This window comes from Amphibalanus amphitrite, unplaced genomic scaffold (assembly GCF_019059575.1).
Source record: "Amphibalanus amphitrite isolate SeventyFive unplaced genomic scaffold, NRLGWU_Aamphi_draft 000421F_arrow, whole genome shotgun sequence".
NCBI classification, from domain to species: Eukaryota; Metazoa; Arthropoda; class Thecostraca; order Balanomorpha; family Balanidae; genus Amphibalanus; species Amphibalanus amphitrite.
In genome coordinates this window covers 360,282-379,725 of record NW_024881915.1, presented here as the reverse complement: position 1 = coordinate 379,725, position 19,444 = coordinate 360,282, and the positions used below count along the sequence as shown (strand labels likewise).

The following is a 19,444-nucleotide window of genomic DNA, read 5'->3' as shown; positions in this document are numbered from 1 at the left end:
GCCTGAAAGTATACTGTACCGCACAGCTTGAAATGCTCATTTCGTTGGAAGAACGATTACATGAATGATAAGTGAGGTAAGAAATTTGTTCTAATTTTCGTTGTATGGCAATGGGTTCAGTAATGTATTAATATAGAAGAAAGTAGTAATAACGCTTCCCAATGAGTTTCTTTTTTTATAAGTATGTTTATTGCAGCTATTTAGTGGACAAGAGAAAATGAATGACGCTTTGGCGACATTTATGGTCTGTGTCTGTGCGGGCCGCGGTTATATATCCCGCGTTCGATGTCTCTCGGACGGCGAAGATTCTACGCCGTCCGGCCAATCACCTTCCATAACCGCAGCCGAGCCCCCACTGACCTTGAACGTGATTGGCCGGATGACGTAGAATCTTCGTCGTCCGAGAGACATCGAACGCGGGGATAGCCTTGGGCCGCGGGCACGCGGGTCATATGGCCTTGCGCGGGTCCGCGTACTGATTGTTTTGTTTTTGTTCTAGTGTGGTCACGGACACGGCCTTGGTGTATGTAATTAAATATTTATTACCCTTACTTAGCTCAAGATCTTATTTAATTGATGTAACGGAGGACAAAGCTTCTTTTTAAGCAACTGTGGTATGGGTCAAAAAAGCTGCTTAAAGGGAATAGTTCACTTTCATGAAATTCGTTTTTTTTGCAATGGATTTATTATTTTTGTGCTCAGAATGATCAGCAAAGGAAATAGAACCTTTTTATATGAAAGCGATTATTTTGTATGTTTCAATATAGGAATAACTCTTTAGTTTTATAAGAGGGAAATGAACCCTCAGGCTTAGGGATTAGGGAACCCTGCAAGGCAAGCATTCCTCAGTAAGGCACCTTTTGCAGGTATATGTCAAGTTTAGGTCCTAACTACAATTGTGGCGCTTTTGATACAAATATGAAACAGCAATAATTTTAGGTTTTAGGTTAGGTTAGGTTGTAGGTTTGTAGGTTTTTGGTTGTAGGTAGGTAGGTTTGTAGGTTAGGTTAGGTTAGGGTAGGTTTGTAGGTTGTAGGTTGGTAGGTTATAGGTCACTTCGTTAGTGGAGCGCGTCGAGGGAGGACGTGCCTTGGCGGAGGACGAATTTGAGACGAAAGCGGCGCTGAGTTTTCTGCATAGTTTAATTATTTTCTCTTGCCTTTCTTTCTTCTGAGGTAGGGGTTGAGGGCCCTGTCCTCATTTTGGTAAATTTGTTTTGATTTCCTTTCCATATCTAGGTGGGGCTGATAAGGAGATTTTTCCGATCACTAACTTTATTCTTCCTTGAAAAATCTTGGGTGTTTGGGATGGGTGTTAGCACGGAGGACGTGTCAAAGATGATAGAAGAAGCAGTTAAAAAAGTCACTGATTTTCTGAAAGCAGACTTTGAAAAAAGTATGTCTGCCATGAGATCCGAACTTGATGCCCTTAAGGCTGAAAACATAGATCTGAAAACAAGAGTGATTAGCACTGAGAGGGCAGTAGAAAAAAATGAACAATACAACCGGAAAAGTACTCTTATTCTGGGGGGAGATGGGGTGCCACTCCCAAAAAAGGAACAGGAACCAACTTCTGAAACCAGAGCCATGGTAGCAAAAATCATCAAAGACAAACTCAATGTGAACATGCAAGGAGCCATCGTGGCCTGTCACAGGCTAAAAAACAAAAAAAGAGTTCTGGTCAAGTTCCAGGACCATGATGATCGGGAGGCGGTCTACCAGGCCCGGTTCGACCAGCCCCGGGATACAAAAGACAAAGTGATTATTCACGAAAACCTCACTGAGGCTAGGGCTGCCATGATCAGGCGCCTGGGTCAGCTCAGAGAAAAAAATCTGATAGTGAACTACCACACCAAAAACGGATCAATATATGCCAGGAGCTCTAAGGACAACAGATATTCCCTCATCGAACATTGGCACACAGAACAGGAAATCCTTGAGCTGGTCCAGAGTGCTGGAAACAAGGGACCAGAAGCACGGGACAGCCTGATGAGGTCACAGACCCTGGACAACATTCCGCAGGGGCGGGTAGCAGGACGGGTGTCTGACCTGACAGAGTTTGTTGTGCCCAACCAGAGGCAGAGCAAACGTCAGCCAAAGAAACAACAGTAAAAGGTCTCTAGAGTCTAGATCAGCTGCTCTACGTACCTCTCATTCAATCATCAGTTAATCTTGCACTATATTCATAAATGGGTCCCTCTGGGCTGGCTGGAATGTCTTTTCTGTTTTCTATGTTGCCCAACATAGGCACATGTGTATTTTATACTTGTATTAGATACCTACCTATTCTTGGTAAATGCTAGATTTTGGTATTAATAACTACCAATGGTCATTAATTTGTGCAAGTTGTTACCTATGAACTGTACTGGCCTCAGTTAACCTCACTTGATAATGCAGGCTCTCTAGTCTCTATCTAAGCCCCAGATACAGCAGGCCCTTCAGCTTAGCCACTATACCACTAAATATTTGCATACTTGTGAAGCTTCATCAAATAAGTTATCATACCTATATCTAGATTCTAGTGTGATATTGAGTGATAGCTTTCAGCTGTGACATCACTCAGTCTCCGTGCTGGATATCTCCATCCCATGAAAAAACTTTGTGTTCTAATCATGTGAGATGTTGATTCTCACACTCACATTGACTCTGATGGGTGACTGAGTGGACTTGCTGACTCAATATCATTCTCTGATGCCTATGCAGTATTACTTGTGACTGCAACCCAAAAAAACTGTGTAGTGCAATTTTGCATTCACATTTTGCATGTTATGCTTCCTAATGAAGCAAATTGATTGATGGTATTTTGTGACTAGTATGAATGTTGAACCAGTGCCTTGGCACCAGGACCAGCAATGGACTCCTTTTTAACCTTGTGTGGATGGATGGATGAGCACCTCTAGTGCCTAGCCTTCATGGCTGTTTTACCAAGTTTTAATATGAATGGAGTGTCTGAGCACTGCAGTGAACTGAAGAATGAGTGGACACTACAGTGCCTGGCTTGGCAGAAAAGCCATTTTATCCTTTTAATCTGTGTGGGATATGAGTGAGCGCTTTGCGCCCAGGCCAGGCAGAATGGTCTTTTTATGAATGCTGTAATGAAGAATGAATGTGATGACTGTACTGCTACTAAGTATTACAGTGGACCTGATGTTTGTAGCAGGCCTACCTATTCAAAGGCTGGGCTGAGATGAACTGATGAGTTTGTTGAGATTCATCCATATCATTCATCAGAGTTCAGTTACTTAGCTTAAAGTATAAATGGTAATTCCATATATATAACTGGGATGCTGATCTCCTGCCGCTGACTGTCTTTTGTGCACAGCTGAGCAAGTGCTCCATTGCTATTGAGCATAAGAGCTTGGCTTTGCAAGCTCAATTGTATTTCACCCTAGTTCTGCTTTGTGTTCTTTCAAATCATTCTTTTCCCAGCCAGCCCGGGGGTCCTAACCTGAATGTGGTGCTCCAAACATTGGTTTCAACTCACTATTGTAATATGCTATTGTGCTGGCCTTTGCCCTGTCCCAGTGTGGCTCTCGCGAGACCCTGCAGTGGCTGCCCCTTGGCCTCTCGTTGGTCGCGGGTGTGGTCCATGTGTTTCCCCCTGTTGGCGGTCTCTGAGCTGTCTGGTTGGGTACGGGCGCGGCCGTGGGGTCGTGGCTGCTCTCGGTCCGGGGTCTTTTCCTTCTGAGTGGGCTGGCCCCGCCCGGCTCGGGGCTCTCCGGCCCGCCCGTGGCCGGCGGCGCTCTCGTGGTGCTGGCGCGCTGCGGGGGTGCCCCCGACCGTGGGCGGCTCCTGGGGGGCTGTGCGCCGGGTGGGGTTGGCGCGCCGGGGGGTTGTGGCGTCCGGGGCGGGGGCGGCCGCGGGGCCGCTGCTGTCGCGCGGGGCTTTTTTTTACGGGCCACTGCTGGGTGGTGCTCAGGCTGGCTCGACCATACGGCTGCCGCTAGGTGGCGTAACAAGACATCTACAGATGGCGGTAGTGTAGATGCGTACTACATAACACTACTATTATGTATAACTATCTACATATGCTGCTACATTCGTTAGGTACATCTGTTGCTCTTACATTGTGTATTGGTTGAAACCAATATTCTTTGCTCATCCCAAACACTGTTATTTAGTGTTACCTTCTATACTGAGTATAGCTTTTCAATCTCTTGAATTTCCAGGAGATTAGTGAATGCCGTTACACATTATTGATGATGCTCATTTGCATAATCTATACCAGAAAACTTTTGATCCATTTCATGGCGTCGAAAGCAACTTTGAACCAGAAACTCAAAGAATGTTTGAGGACATTATCGGTAAATGTAAATTCTACTCAGTTGATGTCAATAGATCTAAACCTGATGATCTAATAATTCACCAATGGTCAATTATACACCTGAATGTCAGATCCATCCTCAACAATGAAAAGTTTGACTCACTCACAACATTTCTACACACAACTGGTATCAAATGGGATGTAATCTGTATATCTGAAACCTGGCTCAATCGTGATACTGAAAAACAGCGCACAATGGCTGGTTACTCTGCCTTCTTTGAAAGCAGAGTAGGAAAGGCAGGTGGAGGAGTGGCCGTTTACGTGCGCAACGATCGAGTCAAATCTTGTGTGAAGTTACAAACAGAAGGTCTGAGAGGTACAGAATCATTATTTATTAAATGTGAACTACCTTGCTCTAAGGTATTAATCATAGGACAGATTTATAGACCTCCAGGTGTATGTCAATCCGAGTTCATTGACTACATGGACACCATTTTAGAATCACTTACACGAGCTCAAACCAATTGCTCATGCATAATTGCAGGTGATTTTAACTTCGACCTTTTTGACCTTGACAACGATGACTCTACCCGTGACTTTTTTAATCTCCTTACATCGTACGGATTCCTCCCATCCATATGTAAGACAACAAGGTATGGAGAAAAAAAGTGGTCACTATTAGACAACATATATTGTAACAATATAGAAATTGTAAACAGCTCTGGAGTGATCAATGATGATCTGTCAGATCATTTTCCTGTGTTCCTCACGCTCAGCATCAAAAGCGTTGAGCGAAAACTGCAAAGGGAAGAAATAAAATCTTTCGACTACAGGAAAATTGATGCCCTTAAAACACACCTTCAAAATTCATTACATGGATTCACTAATGTAACAGACCCGAACATCGCCTGTGAAACTTTACTACAAGCATACACAACAGGAATAGATAGGTATAGCATTACCTATAGACCCTCTAGGAAAAATACACCAATTAAACCGTGGATCAGTCCAGGTATTTTAGCATCAATAAACCGTAAAAATGTATTGTTTCTACAAAAGAACAAATATCCCAATCGAGAAAACATATCCACATATAACAATTACAGAAATGCCCTTAATAATATTCTAAGGGAAGCAAAGAAAATGTACATCAAAAACGAATTAAAAAATGCAAACCCTAAGAAAACGTGGGATATCTTAAGAAAGATAACGAAAGGTTCATCTGGCCACTCAGCTTTGCCAAAATCCTTCCATACCGCAGATGCGAATGTCGAATGGCCTCAACAAATAGCTAATGGATTTAACACATTTTTTTCTAATGTTGGTAAGCAGTTAAGAAATAAAATACATCGAAATGATGTAGATCCAACAAAATATATACCTGTATTTACAGGGAATAGCCTGGATTCCCTATCACTCACTAATGAACAGGAAATTACCAACATCGTAGACAATATGAATAAGGTCGGTGGAGGCCATGACAAGATAAATACTAGAATATTTAGAGCAACTTATGCCTCAATAATGCCAGAAATCGTACACTTCATGAACCTCTGTCTGCAGGAAAGTACTTTTCCTAAACTTCTAAAATTTGCTATTGTTAAACCAATTTTCAAAGCAGGCAATAATCAGCATTTTAATAACTATAGACCGATATCCCTTTTACCGGTGATTTCCAAACTATTGGAAAAACTTCTACATACTCGTTTTAACGATCATTTAGTTACAAATGGTATTATTAATCCACACCAGTTTGGATTTAGAAAAGGTATGAGCACGTACATGCCAATATCACTCTTACAAGAAAAGATTGTAAGTGCTCTTGAACTAAACCACATTGCATGTGGGCTTTATTTAGATATCCGAAAAGCCTTCGACACGGTGAACATAGACATTTTATTAAATAAAATCAAGTGTTATGGAATAAAAGATAAGGCGTACGATATGATATCATCGTATTTGAACGAGCGAGCTCAATGTGTTCAAATAGACCAAACAAGATCTAAAACAGTATCAATAGATATGGGAGTCCCGCAAGGATCTATCCTGGGACCGCTCCTGTTTATTTTATATATAAACGACTTTCCGAACATTAGCAAGGATTTTACTGCATATTTGTATGCAGATGATACAGCAGTCTTCATGGAGTGTGAAAATGAAGCAGATTTACAAAGTTCCATCGATGCCATTATGCCCAAGATATCCGAATGGTTTTCTGCAAACCAGCTATCAGTTAACACAGATAAAACCTTGTACCAAATATATTCAAACAAGAAAAACAGACAGGATGTAATGCTGAAACTAGGAGGTGTCGAAATTCAAAGGACTGGAACTGTTAAATACCTTGGAATGTTTATTGATGAAGATATGAAGTGGAACACACACATTAACAAGCTATGTACCGTGCTGTGTAGAAATGTTGGTATGATTACCAAAGTAAAATATTTTCTAAGCAGTGACCATTTGTTACTGCTTTACAATGCTTTGTTCTTATCGTATGTCAATTACTGTTGCTTTATTTATAGTAATACATACTCATCAAGCTTGTCAAAAATTGAAAAACTCCAAAAACGTGTTATAAGAGTTATAGATGGTCAGCCGAAGATGGCACATGCTGATCCAATATTCAAAAAACTTAAGCTTCTCAAGATAAAAGACATTGGAAATCAGCAAATGCTACTCATCTTGCATAGAAAAATATGCAATAATCTACCAGATGGAATAGATCGGATGTTCAGATTTCATCCCATCGGCAGAAGCAATCGCTCTGCTAGACATTTTGAAGAAATATTTACTTACAAAAAGTATAAAACGCAAACAATAGCATGGACTGGACCTAGAGTTTGGAATGAAATTATAACCCCCCTGTTTCCTCAAATTCAACATGTACCTCCTTCCAAACATACATTGAAAAGAATTGTAAAAGAGCGTTTAATTAATAAATACTGAGTATTGATAAACGCATTACTCACAGATGTTTTTGACTTCTAATCCTATACCTACGCTACCATGCCTATGGTAATGAATATGTATATTTGCCTAGATACGTATACAAGTGTCTATAATGTATGTAGTATGTATATGTATAATTGCATGTGCATGTATTTGTACGTAGGTGTCAATGTTTATGATCTTAGGTGCGTACCTACATTGATTAGGTACGCCCCGTGCAGTGTACATTGTGACAATTGACAAGTGTGACAGAAGTACACACAAGTGTGTGCATCATGGCATTTTATCATGTTTGAATTGAGTACACACAAGTGTGTAAGAATATGTGCCTAAACTAGGGCGCATACCTACATTGGCTGGGTTGCATGATATCATTTATTTGTGTAAATGAGTGTGTAAGTGTGATGTGTGCATGATACTGTAATATGCCACCCCATCTGTTTGGCGGCCTGGGACCTTGGAGTGCCCGGCAACAAGCCTCGCTTCGTTGGGTGCTCTGGGAGCCCGGGCTACCTTGCTGCTGACATGCGCTGAATTTGACCAGAGTTTGATGATGACTTGGCTATGACTGTGGATCCCCCTCTAACTAACCTGCCCCAGTGGACTTTGACACTTTCCCCGGCGTGTGTGGGTGTTGTGAGTGTGATGGATGTGTGAGTGTGCTGATAAATTGGGGGCTTTCAGTAGTGGGCAGTCACCACTGATTGCAGTGTTGACTACTTTGCTTCTTTTTTGTTCCCCTAATTCGTATGGCTTTCTCCCTTCTGCTTTTTTATGTTACATTTCATTTCCTAGCAGGGAGTGCCGCGACTTGCAATTTTAAGTTATTATGGTGTTAACGTAAGGTTCTGTGTGTCGCTGGGATAGAGGGAGGGGGCACTCCTGGTCACCTGATAATGGGTGGCGGCATAGAAAAAAAAAAAAAGTAGGTAAGGTTAGGTCAGGTTTGATTATGTTTTTTTCTTTTATTTGCGAGACATATGAGCATCATTTTTGGATTCAGGATGTCAAATAATGTAAAAATATGAAAAATTTATCAATGAAATCTTCTTAGGACTTAAACTTGACATTTACCCCTTTTGCATACCATAAACCGCGCTGACAGTGATACCCGGGGTGACTTTGATCATAGACCAATTTCGGGCCTCAAATGAGCATTTAGCTGCTGTGAACTGTATTTGCTATGCCAATGATTAAATAAAGCAATGAAGCATTATAGCAGACACTTTGGGTCCCAGTTAGAATAATCATGTTGATGTCACAGCTTGTTTTTTGTTGTCATTGGCATGAAGTATAAATTCGCTAGCATCTCCAGCAATAATAATGGTAAAGATGAGAAAGAACCAGATAAAGAAAGATAAAGGAAAGGCTTCGATACTGATGATGGAGGATGAGCATTGAGCTGCTCTACTCAGTGGTAATTGGAGCGTCAATGGGAAGTGAAAAAGACAATCAACTGGGAGGGGCATGAGCAGTGTGGCAAGCAGTCCCACAGCCACCAGCAGACAAAGTGTGATGTAGAACAGGTAGCCTGTGGCTTAGGACATCTGTGACTGCTACTTAATCTTGAAGTCAGAGGTTAAAGTAGCCAATTTTGCTACTTATAGCTCAGTAATGTGAGTTTAGACCCAGAGCATGCAACTTTATTTTAATACCTCAATGATTCATAGTTTTGCTGTAAAATGTTTGAGTTTATGTCAAGCAAAGCCTTTGCTTTTATTTAAAACATGTAAGTTTATCACACAAACCCCTTCTGAGGGCTCCTATGGCACATATAAGGTGATTTTAATGTAGTGATCATAGTCACCCCGACCTCTGGGTGAGAATGATCAATTTTTTTTTTTGTTAAAAAATAAAATATTTATGATAAATTTCAAGACATTTATTGTACTCAGTTAGATAGAGAATTGTCCAATTGGTATGATGAAACAGTTTCCAGAGTGAAATCTCAAGTGATATAGGAGATATTGTACCATACTGATCAAAAGTGATACAAAGTCACCCCGGTTTACGGTACTCCAAATGCTGCCATAGAGCCAGGATTGTGTGATTGGAGGGTAGAGGGCAGGGTCAACGCAACAACCTTTGCCTTGGGGGGGGGGGGCTCTGTCCTTGTGAATCCTTCCATTCAAAATGTTTCAACTAAATTAAAAAAAAAACTTCATAAATTGGTGTCCCAGTCTGGTAATGGTAATCAGGCACCAATGGAGCTACAGCACTGAGGAAAGTGCACTTGATAGCTCTTCGAAAGGTCTCTGAGAGTGATAATTGTTTTCTGATTTAACCTAAGGTCAATGGTTTAGCCCCCAGAGGGCAACAACTTACAAAACTTGATGTGTTTGCAAAAGAAGTATTTGTGTGATAACTTTTGACTCCAAGCTCGTGTTATGCTGATTTTGCCAACATCATGTTTTTCTTGTTGAGTTGAGTTGACTGAACCCTAAGTTAACCTGAAAAGATCTTCTTAAAAATTTGACCTCAGTTCAAGGTCACAGAAAAGGTCATGTTGCATTTCATTTGATTTGTGTTGTTGAACTGAAAACATTCATGGTGTTTTCTCTAGGTATTCTAGCATGTTTCTATATAAAGTTATTGTAAAAAAAACTGTTGGAGATTTTTCATGATCTGAGATAACCTCATGGGGGCATAAAACGGCCCACAGGTGCAATTTTCTGGTTCAATGTGTCATGTTCACCTGTGTCCCACTCCCAATGTTTGAAGGTGTTTTCAAACAAAAGAACAGTATTTCAATTTTTCCCATTGAGTTATAATGGGGAGGTCGCAAAATTGGCCTGACCTTGGGTCACTGATATCATAATTCTGAGATATTCAAATTGTTGGTACTGTTTCTCTCATGCATTAGCTTGAGCACAGATAACAGTAGTACTACTGTTATCTGTGGCTTGAGTTTCATACTTCTGGGATGTATGCTGTAGAAGTTGCTGAATTGACTTGGTGACCTGGCCTTCTGTGACCTGGGGTCAAATTTTTACACACAATGCGAAATTGATGTACCATAATTAATAGGGCATGGACTGTATCAAGTTATGCTGCACTTCGCGCCACGCTTTTCTTTATACTTGCAAAAAAAAAAAAAACTGAGGTGTGACCAAAACGCGGCAAAGAATATATGCTTTGGCATTTGTTGGGTATGTACTTTTCATCCTTTATTTTGCAGTTTAATCTTTCTGCTTCTTTTTTTTTTGGTTGGATACTAATAATGCCATTCTTGCTAACACTGTGGATGCTCAGACTCTAAAGCTCTAATGGACTCGCAACTAGTGGTGACAAAACATTTTATCTTACCACAGGGCGCAGAGACTGGCCTGAGGTCAGAGTATGAGCTCTGTACGAGGCAGTCCGGCGGCCCGGCCGTCCCAGCCTCAAGTGCAAACATTCGACTTTGGCCCATGGACGCTGACTGTTTCCAAGTCGCACATCCTGGAGTCCACATGTCGTCAGCCAGAGGTGTGCGAGGCGATTGAAGGCGGCACGAGCCACTCCCTCTGCTCAGTTTGCAGGTTAGTAATTACTGAATAGTTACTGAGTGGATGGTTCATTGGTTCACCCTGGGGATGCTTTGTGAGATACTGTGCTTTTATTATTCATTTCACATGAGTTAACAGCAGGATTTTGGCATGAGTGACTTGTAAGACGGTCATCGTTAATGTCGTTCCCCGTAATATCATTACTGCTTTCGTCAATCACGGCTCACCGCCTTGTGACATCACTGTCTTCGGTCAGGACGTACCATTACTACGGTCAGGTATGACCATTACTGCTTTTGTCAATCTCACTGCTGAGTGACATTGCGGTCTTTGGTCAGGTACGGCCGGCAGTTGTCGCTGCCTGGCCTGCCGGAGATGTGTTTCCCAGAGAACACGCTGCGGATACAGCACACAGCCGGCTACGGTCTCGAGTTCAACGCTCTGGACGCGCTCAAACGGGTTAACGACCACGAGGACCTCATCAAGGTGGCCTGCGCAAATGAGTGGAAGAGTTCACGGTATGCATGATATCGATGTGACATTGTCATTGAACCGACAACTTAAGCGTTGTCTGTGCCATACAATAGCGTGCCTGTTTGATGTCTTTTTGTTATTTTACGTGGCTTTCATACTCAAGGCGTTTCATTTTTAAACACCGACCGATTTAACGGCCGCACGCATACGTAGCCGTCCACTGTGTCGTTTCCGTTATGCACCTACTCACGGCCTCTGTGTGGTGTCGGCAGCGGTGACGTGCCGCACATCAACTCGGTGTCTCGTCCGTTCGACTGGACGTTCACCACCGACTACCGCGGCACGCTGCTCGGCCACCAGAAGCTGGCGCCGCAGCCGACCGACGACCGCATCGACATGGAGAAGCTGAAGCAAAAGGAGAAGATCATGTTCTACGAGGACATCCTGCTCTTCGAGGACGAGCTGGCCGATCACGGCTGCGCCATATGCAATGTCAAAGTGGTAAGATAGTTTGAGGTGAACGGGTGCCAGGATTCGTCTTCCCGTTGATTCACTTCGAATCATGCTAGTTTGTATATCGCCCTAAATGCCACTGACCTAAGAAGTTTGAATTGCTGATCGATTTTGACTTTTTTTTTTTTTAGAAATTTTGTCCGAATGGATGAATGGATGGCTATGGGCCCGGGTGCCCCGCTAAGCAGGGCTTGTTGCGAATGACACCACGGCCTTGCCCGCGCCCGGTTCACCGGTGATAATTTGGATTGAAAGTTTAACTTGCCGCAGGTAGATGGCGGCACGGTCCTCCCGGGTCTACATAGCGTGGCCCTCTGTCGCCAGTTGTCAGCTGGCTTAATATAGGAACGCGGGTCAAACGACATGGAGCTTTCCGGCCGCGAACTCGCTGCCACCGAGTTAGGAGACGGACGCCTTATCCACTAGGCCACGGGGAGGACTAGGCCTCTTATTCGATTGAACTCTTATAGGGTCCTTGCAGACGATTGTCATCCGCAAAAAAAAAAATCACATATGCTTGCTGAGTATAACTTGACATGAACTCGATTTTCACAATTAGATAATCTTATTACATGTATTCTTTATTCTTTATTAGTATAAAAGTCACCATAGGCAAATGGCCCACTTATGGGTGTCATGACTGTGTAGTGATAGTGGTGGTGAGTGTGAAGTGAAGGCCACCAGCTGGCCGTCCCGTACGTCGATATCGGCTGCCGGACCTCAGTAGACTTTAATCTGTCGATCCCCACCGCCACCTACGCTCTCACACCCCGTCACCCGACTGACGTCTGGCGCGCCCCGACAGCGAGTGATGCCGCGCAGTTTCTTCCTGCTGCTGCGGTTCTACCTGCGCGTGGACGGTGTGCTCGTGCGCGTCAACGACACGCGACTGTACCACGAGGCCGACCAGGCCTACATGCTCCGGGAGTACACCAGCCGCCAGAGTCTGGCCAGCGACCTCAAGGTCAGTCGCAGGGACGGGCGAACAATAGGAGTATCATTATTGTTTTATGAATTTTCATTGTCAACGTCTCGCCAGCATTTTATCTTGCTGATAATTTTCCAACGTAAATGTGGTAAAGTATTATTCACATCACATTATGCTGTATGTGTGGCGATGGGGGTTGTCATTGTGTAAAGCTACCTTTTCTTTGTACTGTGTAATTCTTTTCCTTGTCAATGGCTCCAGAAGATTCGTTACCCTTTCCAATGATTCCCACCGCTCCCTCGCAATTAGCATCGTACCAATTGATCTCCATAAAGGCATCGACCTGATTCACCGTACTTGTGGTGATAGAGAACTGATCAGCCGATGTGGTCTAATGATCGTAATGGAAATTTCGTTCGCTTTGTTCCAGCTCGTCAGATATTCCAACTCTCATTGCTAAACCGTGATTTAAGGATTTCTCTATTAATCGAACGCTGGTTCCTGTTTCCAATCTAAGCGTTGTGTGGCGAAATTAAGTAAGACAGCCGAATAACCCCAAATCTTTATTGAATAATACAATGTATTGGGATGACCGATCACTCACGAAAACCATATTTAGAAGAGCGTACGCTACATACAATTTTAGCATCTTTGATGTAGTTACAAGGAACAAGAACCATCGCACTCACATGACGTAGCGTGATTTTTGACCATGCTGATACATTGATGCTCTCCTGATTTGACTTCTTCCATCATCCGGCTTCCGCATCATCTTGCCCTCCAAACCTTTGGACGGTGCGGGTCGCGGGGTTCGCATTGAGCCTGTAAGAGCGGTCCTGCCGAGCGCATGTTCCCAGGGGACAGATAGGTGAGGCCATTCGTGCCCCGACAGGTGCCGCTGGCAGTGATGAACAATCCCAACGAAATCTGGATGCATTTGCCCGTCACCGACTCTTGCTACGAGAAGCTGCGGTTTCCGGGCGCCACCTAGGCGGGCATTTGGGTCTCTGCCGACCGTTGCGTGAGGTGAAGCGCCGCCGCGACATCCGTCGGAGGGTTCCGTCCTGCACGAGGCACCAGTCAACAGAGCGGGCGGCCGCGCACCGATCCCGCTCAGACACGAAGACAGACCTCGGCAGCGGCGACCCAACGGCATTCGTCATTCACCTTGATCGGAGCCACATTGCTCATTGTTACGTGATTCGCTGCTTACATAATAAATGTCACACGATTGCTTTCATAATGCTACCCTTTGGAGTTTTCGCCCTTCATATAACAAACATGATAAGTTCCCAAACCAAGACACAGCCCAATTTATATCACAAGGTCACACACAGCAAAACTCCGTCACTGCAGATTAGAGCTCAGAGCAGGTTAACGAACTGCCTGGCCACCATGTTCAGGTCGTAAACGATTTGGAAAAGAGTCGTGTCGCCGCGGCTTTCGCCGAGCGCCAGCAGGTCCGACTCGAGTTTGCGGATCTGGCCGTAGGATGGCTCTGGCAGCGCCGGTCGGCGGCTGTGAGACACCCCCAGCACCGTCTCTAGCTGCCGCCTCAGATACGCCGCCTTCTCGCCCAGACCCATAGCCGATTCTGCAAAGACGAAACGCGGCATTTGAAGCCAGTCAATTTGAAAAAAAAAAGTTTCGTTCTAAGGACTTTAATGAAGATGCGGTCCTCGCGTTCCAATGAGCACAACATAACATGGTGTGCAAGAAACTTGCATATTTCATGAGAGTGATGAATGGAATTTCAAACACGAACTGAGGTTGCGGAAAAAAATATTGTTTGCGTATTTTGCACACTCACAACAGTGTAGTAGCTTAGGGTTGCCCAAAGTCTGAGTTTGCTATTAGCGGAAATTGGCAATATGATTTAACCTTTTTTTTAGTCTGCCCGAAAGGATGCACACAGGAAGCAGAGTGTCCTCAACACAGCGGGCTCCGTTCGCCTCTCCTGCTGCTAATAGGTCGCGTATATACATGTCTCGGTCATAAGCAATACATGTCTCGGTTATACGCAATTCTGTACGTCTCACCGGCGGGCAGGACCGGCACGCCGATGTCGCGGAGCAGGTTGAACACGTCGTCCACGATGGCCACCAGGCCGTCGGTGACGGACACGCGGCCGTGCTCGATGTCCTCGATGTGCTGCTGTATGGTGGCCAGGTCGTCCTCCAGGCGCGCCACCGTGTACGGGTCGAGGCCGTATTGCGGTCCGTACACCTCCAGCGCGCCGTCCAGGGTGGCGAGCAGGGCCTCCAGCGCCGCGTCCAGCGCCGTCGGCGTCTCAGACGCTGCAGACAGGGCGGCCATGTGTCACACGGACACGGGATGGAGGCATCCAAATGTTGGGGAAGAAACTGGAGGTTTTAAATGGGTCCTTCCACCACCAAACTTATTTTATTAAGTACCTAGGTCCTTTCACTTAGTAAAAGTTATTCCACTGCCACCAAACCCAATTACTTGATCGATAAAATAAAAGACTGTACCATAAATATTTATAAGTATGCATTTTAAAGGAAATAGTTCACTTTTTAACATGGGTTTTGAACTGGAATAGCAGTTCCGTAGCTTGGGCTGAGACGAGCATAAATCAGGAGCTTTTACAGCCCAACGATCACCCTAGGCAAAGATATTCTATTTCTCGTCCCGAAAAAGGTGTCTTGCGTTGAGGATGTGTGCCTTGCATATATTTCCATCCAGTATGAAAAGAGCATGGGTCCCGAAAATTCTTCAGAAACTAGAGAAATTATCTACGAGAACTCTAGAGAAATTCTCGTACTGATCAATTAGGACATTCAGGGGAACATTATCAGATCGAGCAGATCGCCCAAATGCCGGTGGCTGCGATAATTTCTCTGTTTCTGAAGAATTTTCGGGACCCATGCTCTTTTCATACTGGATCGCGTGTGCCTTACATAAACTGAAAAGTTCTTCCTATATCAAAATATAGAAAAAAAATATTTTGTTATAAAAAGGTTTTATTTTCTTTGCTGATTATTTTGAACATAAAAAATAATAAATCGATGCAAAAAAAAATTCGTGAAAGTGAACTATTTCCTTTAATAAACAGTAAAAATGACTCAAACATGAAAGTAAAAACGTTACGGGCTACGGCTAATAATTGTTGCGCGCTGTCGACGGTCGACGCCCTGTCACGTACTGGGAAACTGCGGATCGATGCCGAAGTCGCCGAGCAGCTTCATGACGTCTCGGACGATGCGCTCTGCGCCCGTCTGCGCCTCAATGTCGCGGTGCTCGATCCCTTCGATGGTCGCTATCAGCTCGTGCATGTCCAGCTGGGCCTGGAGAATCTGCGCCGGCGTCATCCCGGCCTCCGGTCCCAGGGCGACAACCAGCGCGTCAAAAACCTCCTCCAGCCGCCGCAGCAGGTCGTCCAGCGACTCCGCCGAGTCTGCAAAACAATAGTTAAAGAAGAGGCGTTAAACCATGCATTGGTTGGAGATTGGGTGCATGCTTCCAGTGATTGTCAAGATCGAAGAGGCATTTACTGCGACAAAAATGAACAATGGCAGGTATTTGTGCTCAATGAAAAGAACTGGTTCATGGTTGGAGGTTGCCTAAAGGTCAACTATTTCTCAGCATTTTTAGTAGGTAGCTATCTTGATTAGTAGCTCCTGCAGTGCTCAAGCTGTATTGTTGACATGTGAGAAACTGAGAACTTTTTTGTGGTATTAAAGTGCTCAAGTTAGCATATTTGGGCATTGTGATCCTTGCCTCACTTGATCACCATGTTCGTTAGGTTCCCACCATAACTACAACTGCTATATCTGCAACCGCTCTGATTGTTTGAATGTGTGGGGTGACGTAGGTTGTGGAAAAAGTAATTCCTTATAGTCACCAAATGCTCCCCTCCTCCCTCATTTCAGCTGAAGCTGAGGTAACTTAGGGCCACATTTGACACACTTGTTAGATCGAGATTCATTCTGTATGCATTTCCACACCAATTTTATCTCTAATCCCCCCTAAGAATTCCACAAAGAAGTTACCTGTACATATGCTCATTTTGGATAATGGGCCTCGTACATGACAGGTAACAAACTGGTATTAGGGAGTTTTCATTATTTCAACTCATTAAGTTCGGGGAATTTTTAACCCCACTTTGCACACATAGGTACTTTACCTGACACTTCGATGACTTCTTGACCAGTTTCCTGAGCAAAATATGTTTGTGTTTTGAGGATTATTACATGCAAATGTGATGTTAATGGCTTCAGGTGTGTTAATTTTCCCTTATGAAGATTGCACAGGCATATCAAAATATGCACTAGGCTTTCCTCAATACTTCTTTCATATTTTCGGGGCAGAACACACTTTGCTTCATGGTGGTTGATAGCATATACAAGGGAATGCACGTTACTGGAAAATATCTTGCTTGAGATCAGTTTAGAGTTTTTGTGTTCCATCTCAGTCTTGATGATTGATCTTCAGATAAAATTCCTTATACTTCATGCCAATGCCCAATGTAACCCTATCACACAACAGTTTTGATCAGCTTATCATACTGAACCGAACGTTTGTTAGAAATTGTTATTTTACGAGAGAATCTAAGATAAGCTATTGAAAACAATGAACAATTTCAAGAGGCGTGTTTTTAGATAATCGACTGATACTGCCCTTGGATACTGCCGCAGTGAGCGCTGTGCCAAGGGGGTGCTGTGCTATGTATGGCTATGTTTACATTGCGGCAGGATTGTCCCAAGCGCGCCGATTGTTTTTGAACACTGCTACTAAATTTTCCGTCATGTCGTATAATACTAAATGTTATCTTATTATCTATGAAGCTCAGCCTAAGTCGTTCAAAAATTAGCATAATTGAATTCTATCTTTTATTATCTGTTTTGTTTTTGGCGCAGCCATGCACCTACACATATGCATTGTATGTATGTATAAGCGTTTCGGTACGTGTGCAGAGATGTAGACTTTTGTAATTTGTATGAACTATGAGTGATCGTTGCGGAGTGAGTGTTTGAGTGATAGGTAGCCTTCAGTCCCAGCCGTTTCTAGACTTTGCATCGGCTTTGATGACGACGAATGCATCGGATGCACGTGTCGGGGAAAACCGATGCAACAGGCCTCTTGAAATCTCAGTAGTATCATGGCCCATGGGTGTCGTTTTGTACCGGCTTGGTAGGGCCCGAGTCCTACCAATAATCCCATAATTTCAACATTAACCCGCGCCGGGCCGGTGCTCCCAAAATTCTTACAGGGTGCTCCAAGACTTCCGCGCCGGGCCGGGAGGGGGGTGTCTGAACACCCCCCCTAATTTCCCAAGTTTTCCTAATTTCCCAAGTGGGCGGTGTTACCCAAGTGTCTGCATTTTTCTAAAAATCCTTCAATATGGCAGCACGACAAAAATTTCGCTCGAGCAGTAGCACGTAATGCTTGGATGAGTCCTAATTATGGCAAAAAAAATACTACTTCAGACTTCAGGACTAATGTCTGTGAAAAGATCAGTTTTCTTCTGCTTATTATGCTAGAAAAGTATAAAACGTATTTACGAAACATAAAATTAGGTAAGGAATTACTCGCAAATCCCCTAAACCAATGTGGTGCACTGCCCATACCTGCACTTCTGTTGTCACTTGTCGTCACGCTACCAGAAGACAGTCATCTGTCGCCCTAGACCTTTTTATATGTATTTCTGATATCGGGGTGGGCGGTGCTCCCCAAATGGCGGTGTTCCCCCATCTTCCCCTATTCGTGACCTGAGATGAATGACCTCGGGGACTTAACGAGGGGTCACAGGGGCCATTTTCCGGTTCAGTGTGTCAATTTTACCTGCATCCCGATGTTTGAGAGTGTCTAGAATGGCGTTCGTGCAAAACAGATGCTTTTCAATTTTCTCCCATTGACTTATAATGGCGAGGCCGCAAAATTGACCTCACCTTAGGTCACCCATATCGAAATTCCGAGGTATACCTACGTTTTATAGACACTGTTACTCTTATCAATCGCTGGAAGTTTCAAGGTAATCGTTCAGTCGGTGTAGCTATGACGAGCATTCTAATTTTTTTTATCTGAGGTGAGGTCACTTGGCGTGACCTGGTAACCTGACCTTAAGCGACCTGGGTCTGACATTTTCACAACATGTGCGGAAAAGATGCACTAACAGGTGTGCCACGCCGCCGTTTTTGACATATCTGCGAAAAACCGCAGGTGGGGGGGGGGGGGTGTTCAAACCCCGTCCCGGCGCGGATTAAAGGGACCCTCCCACCTTCAAAAAAGTTAATGAATTGGCATGAAAGTGATGTCGCTCAGTTCAGAAAGAGCAAAAAACGAATATACCTATACCAAATTTAATCGAAAAATATTCACCGGTTTTCAAGATATTAGACTTTTCCTTTTGTTTACTTTTAGACTTTTGTTTACTTTTTGGGATCTCCGCTGTTCCTAGCGACTTTATTTGAAAGTGCGGCACTTGTTGCGCGCAAAGCAGCATATACCATCGCATGCTACCAAGCGTTTTATTAAAAGTTAAACTAATTGTTAGATCTGCGCTGACGTCACACATTCAGAGGGGGCATTCTAATGCATTAGCCACTCTGAATCCAAGTGCTGCAACGTTGAAATTAGATATTTTCGATTGGAGGCATTTCTCGATCTTGTGAGTGCTCAAACCGGTAAGTGCAAGCCGGGGACTCCATTTTGGCTATCTCATCTCAACTCAAAACTAATGATAAGGTGGAATGGTCACTTTAACCCTATGGCACTGCATGGCTAGAATGGCTTTGGTAATTGGTATCCTGAAATTAACCATTTTAGCCGTACAATTATTTTCGGTCAATGACGCCCGTGCTCA

The 19,444-nt window shown here is 43.9% G+C and overlaps 2 protein-coding genes across 18 annotated transcripts in view; one reads left to right on the top strand and one right to left on the bottom strand.

Annotated features, from left to right (window-relative positions):
* Positions 1-396: 396 nt before the first annotated feature.
* On the top strand, positions 397-13,866 carry LOC122391091 (TIP41-like protein). Of its 8 annotated transcripts, none has more exons than XM_043384706.1 (6): positions 397-466; positions 10,527-10,736; positions 11,042-11,221; positions 11,450-11,678; positions 12,496-12,654; positions 13,511-13,866. In XM_043384706.1, exons 2-6 carry the CDS (start codon positions 10,555-10,557, stop codon positions 13,607-13,609), a joined length of 849 nt encoding a protein of 282 aa, XP_043240641.1. In that variant the 5' UTR covers positions 397-466; positions 10,527-10,554; the 3' UTR covers positions 13,610-13,866. The 8 variants fall into 8 exon arrangements, with proteins under 8 accessions (XP_043240641.1, XP_043240639.1, XP_043240642.1 ...); XM_043384704.1 differs by having other exon boundaries at positions 398-523; XM_043384707.1 differs by having other exon boundaries at positions 410-472.
* The window catches only part of LOC122391089, a 24,640-nt gene continuing 18,364 nt past the window's right edge, over positions 13,169-19,444 (bottom strand). For all 10 annotated transcript variants that reach the window (XM_043384688.1, XM_043384695.1, XM_043384697.1 and 7 more), the window contains 3 exons: positions 15,785-16,036; positions 14,658-14,915; positions 13,169-14,212 (listed from right to left, as the gene is read on the bottom strand). In XM_043384688.1, coding sequence (XP_043240623.1) covers positions 13,983-14,212; positions 14,658-14,915; positions 15,785-16,036 — 740 coding nt within the window. In that variant the 3' untranslated portion in view covers positions 13,169-13,982. The remainder of the gene's footprint in view (positions 14,213-14,657; positions 14,916-15,784; positions 16,037-19,444) is intronic.

Bases quoted from the DNA above. Each gene is read 5' to 3' on its own strand.
- LOC122391091 (XM_043384706.1), top strand. From the start codon at position 10,555: ATGAGCTCTGTACGAGGCAGTCCGGCGGCCCGGCCGTCCCAGCCTCAA. The intron at 11,679-12,495 runs GTAAGATAGTTT...GCGCCCCGACAG, and splicing joins CCATATGCAATGTCAAAGTG to CGAGTGATGCCGCGCAGTTT. The intron at 12,655-13,510 runs GTCAGTCGCAGG...GTGCCCCGACAG, and splicing joins GTCTGGCCAGCGACCTCAAG to GTGCCGCTGGCAGTGATGAA.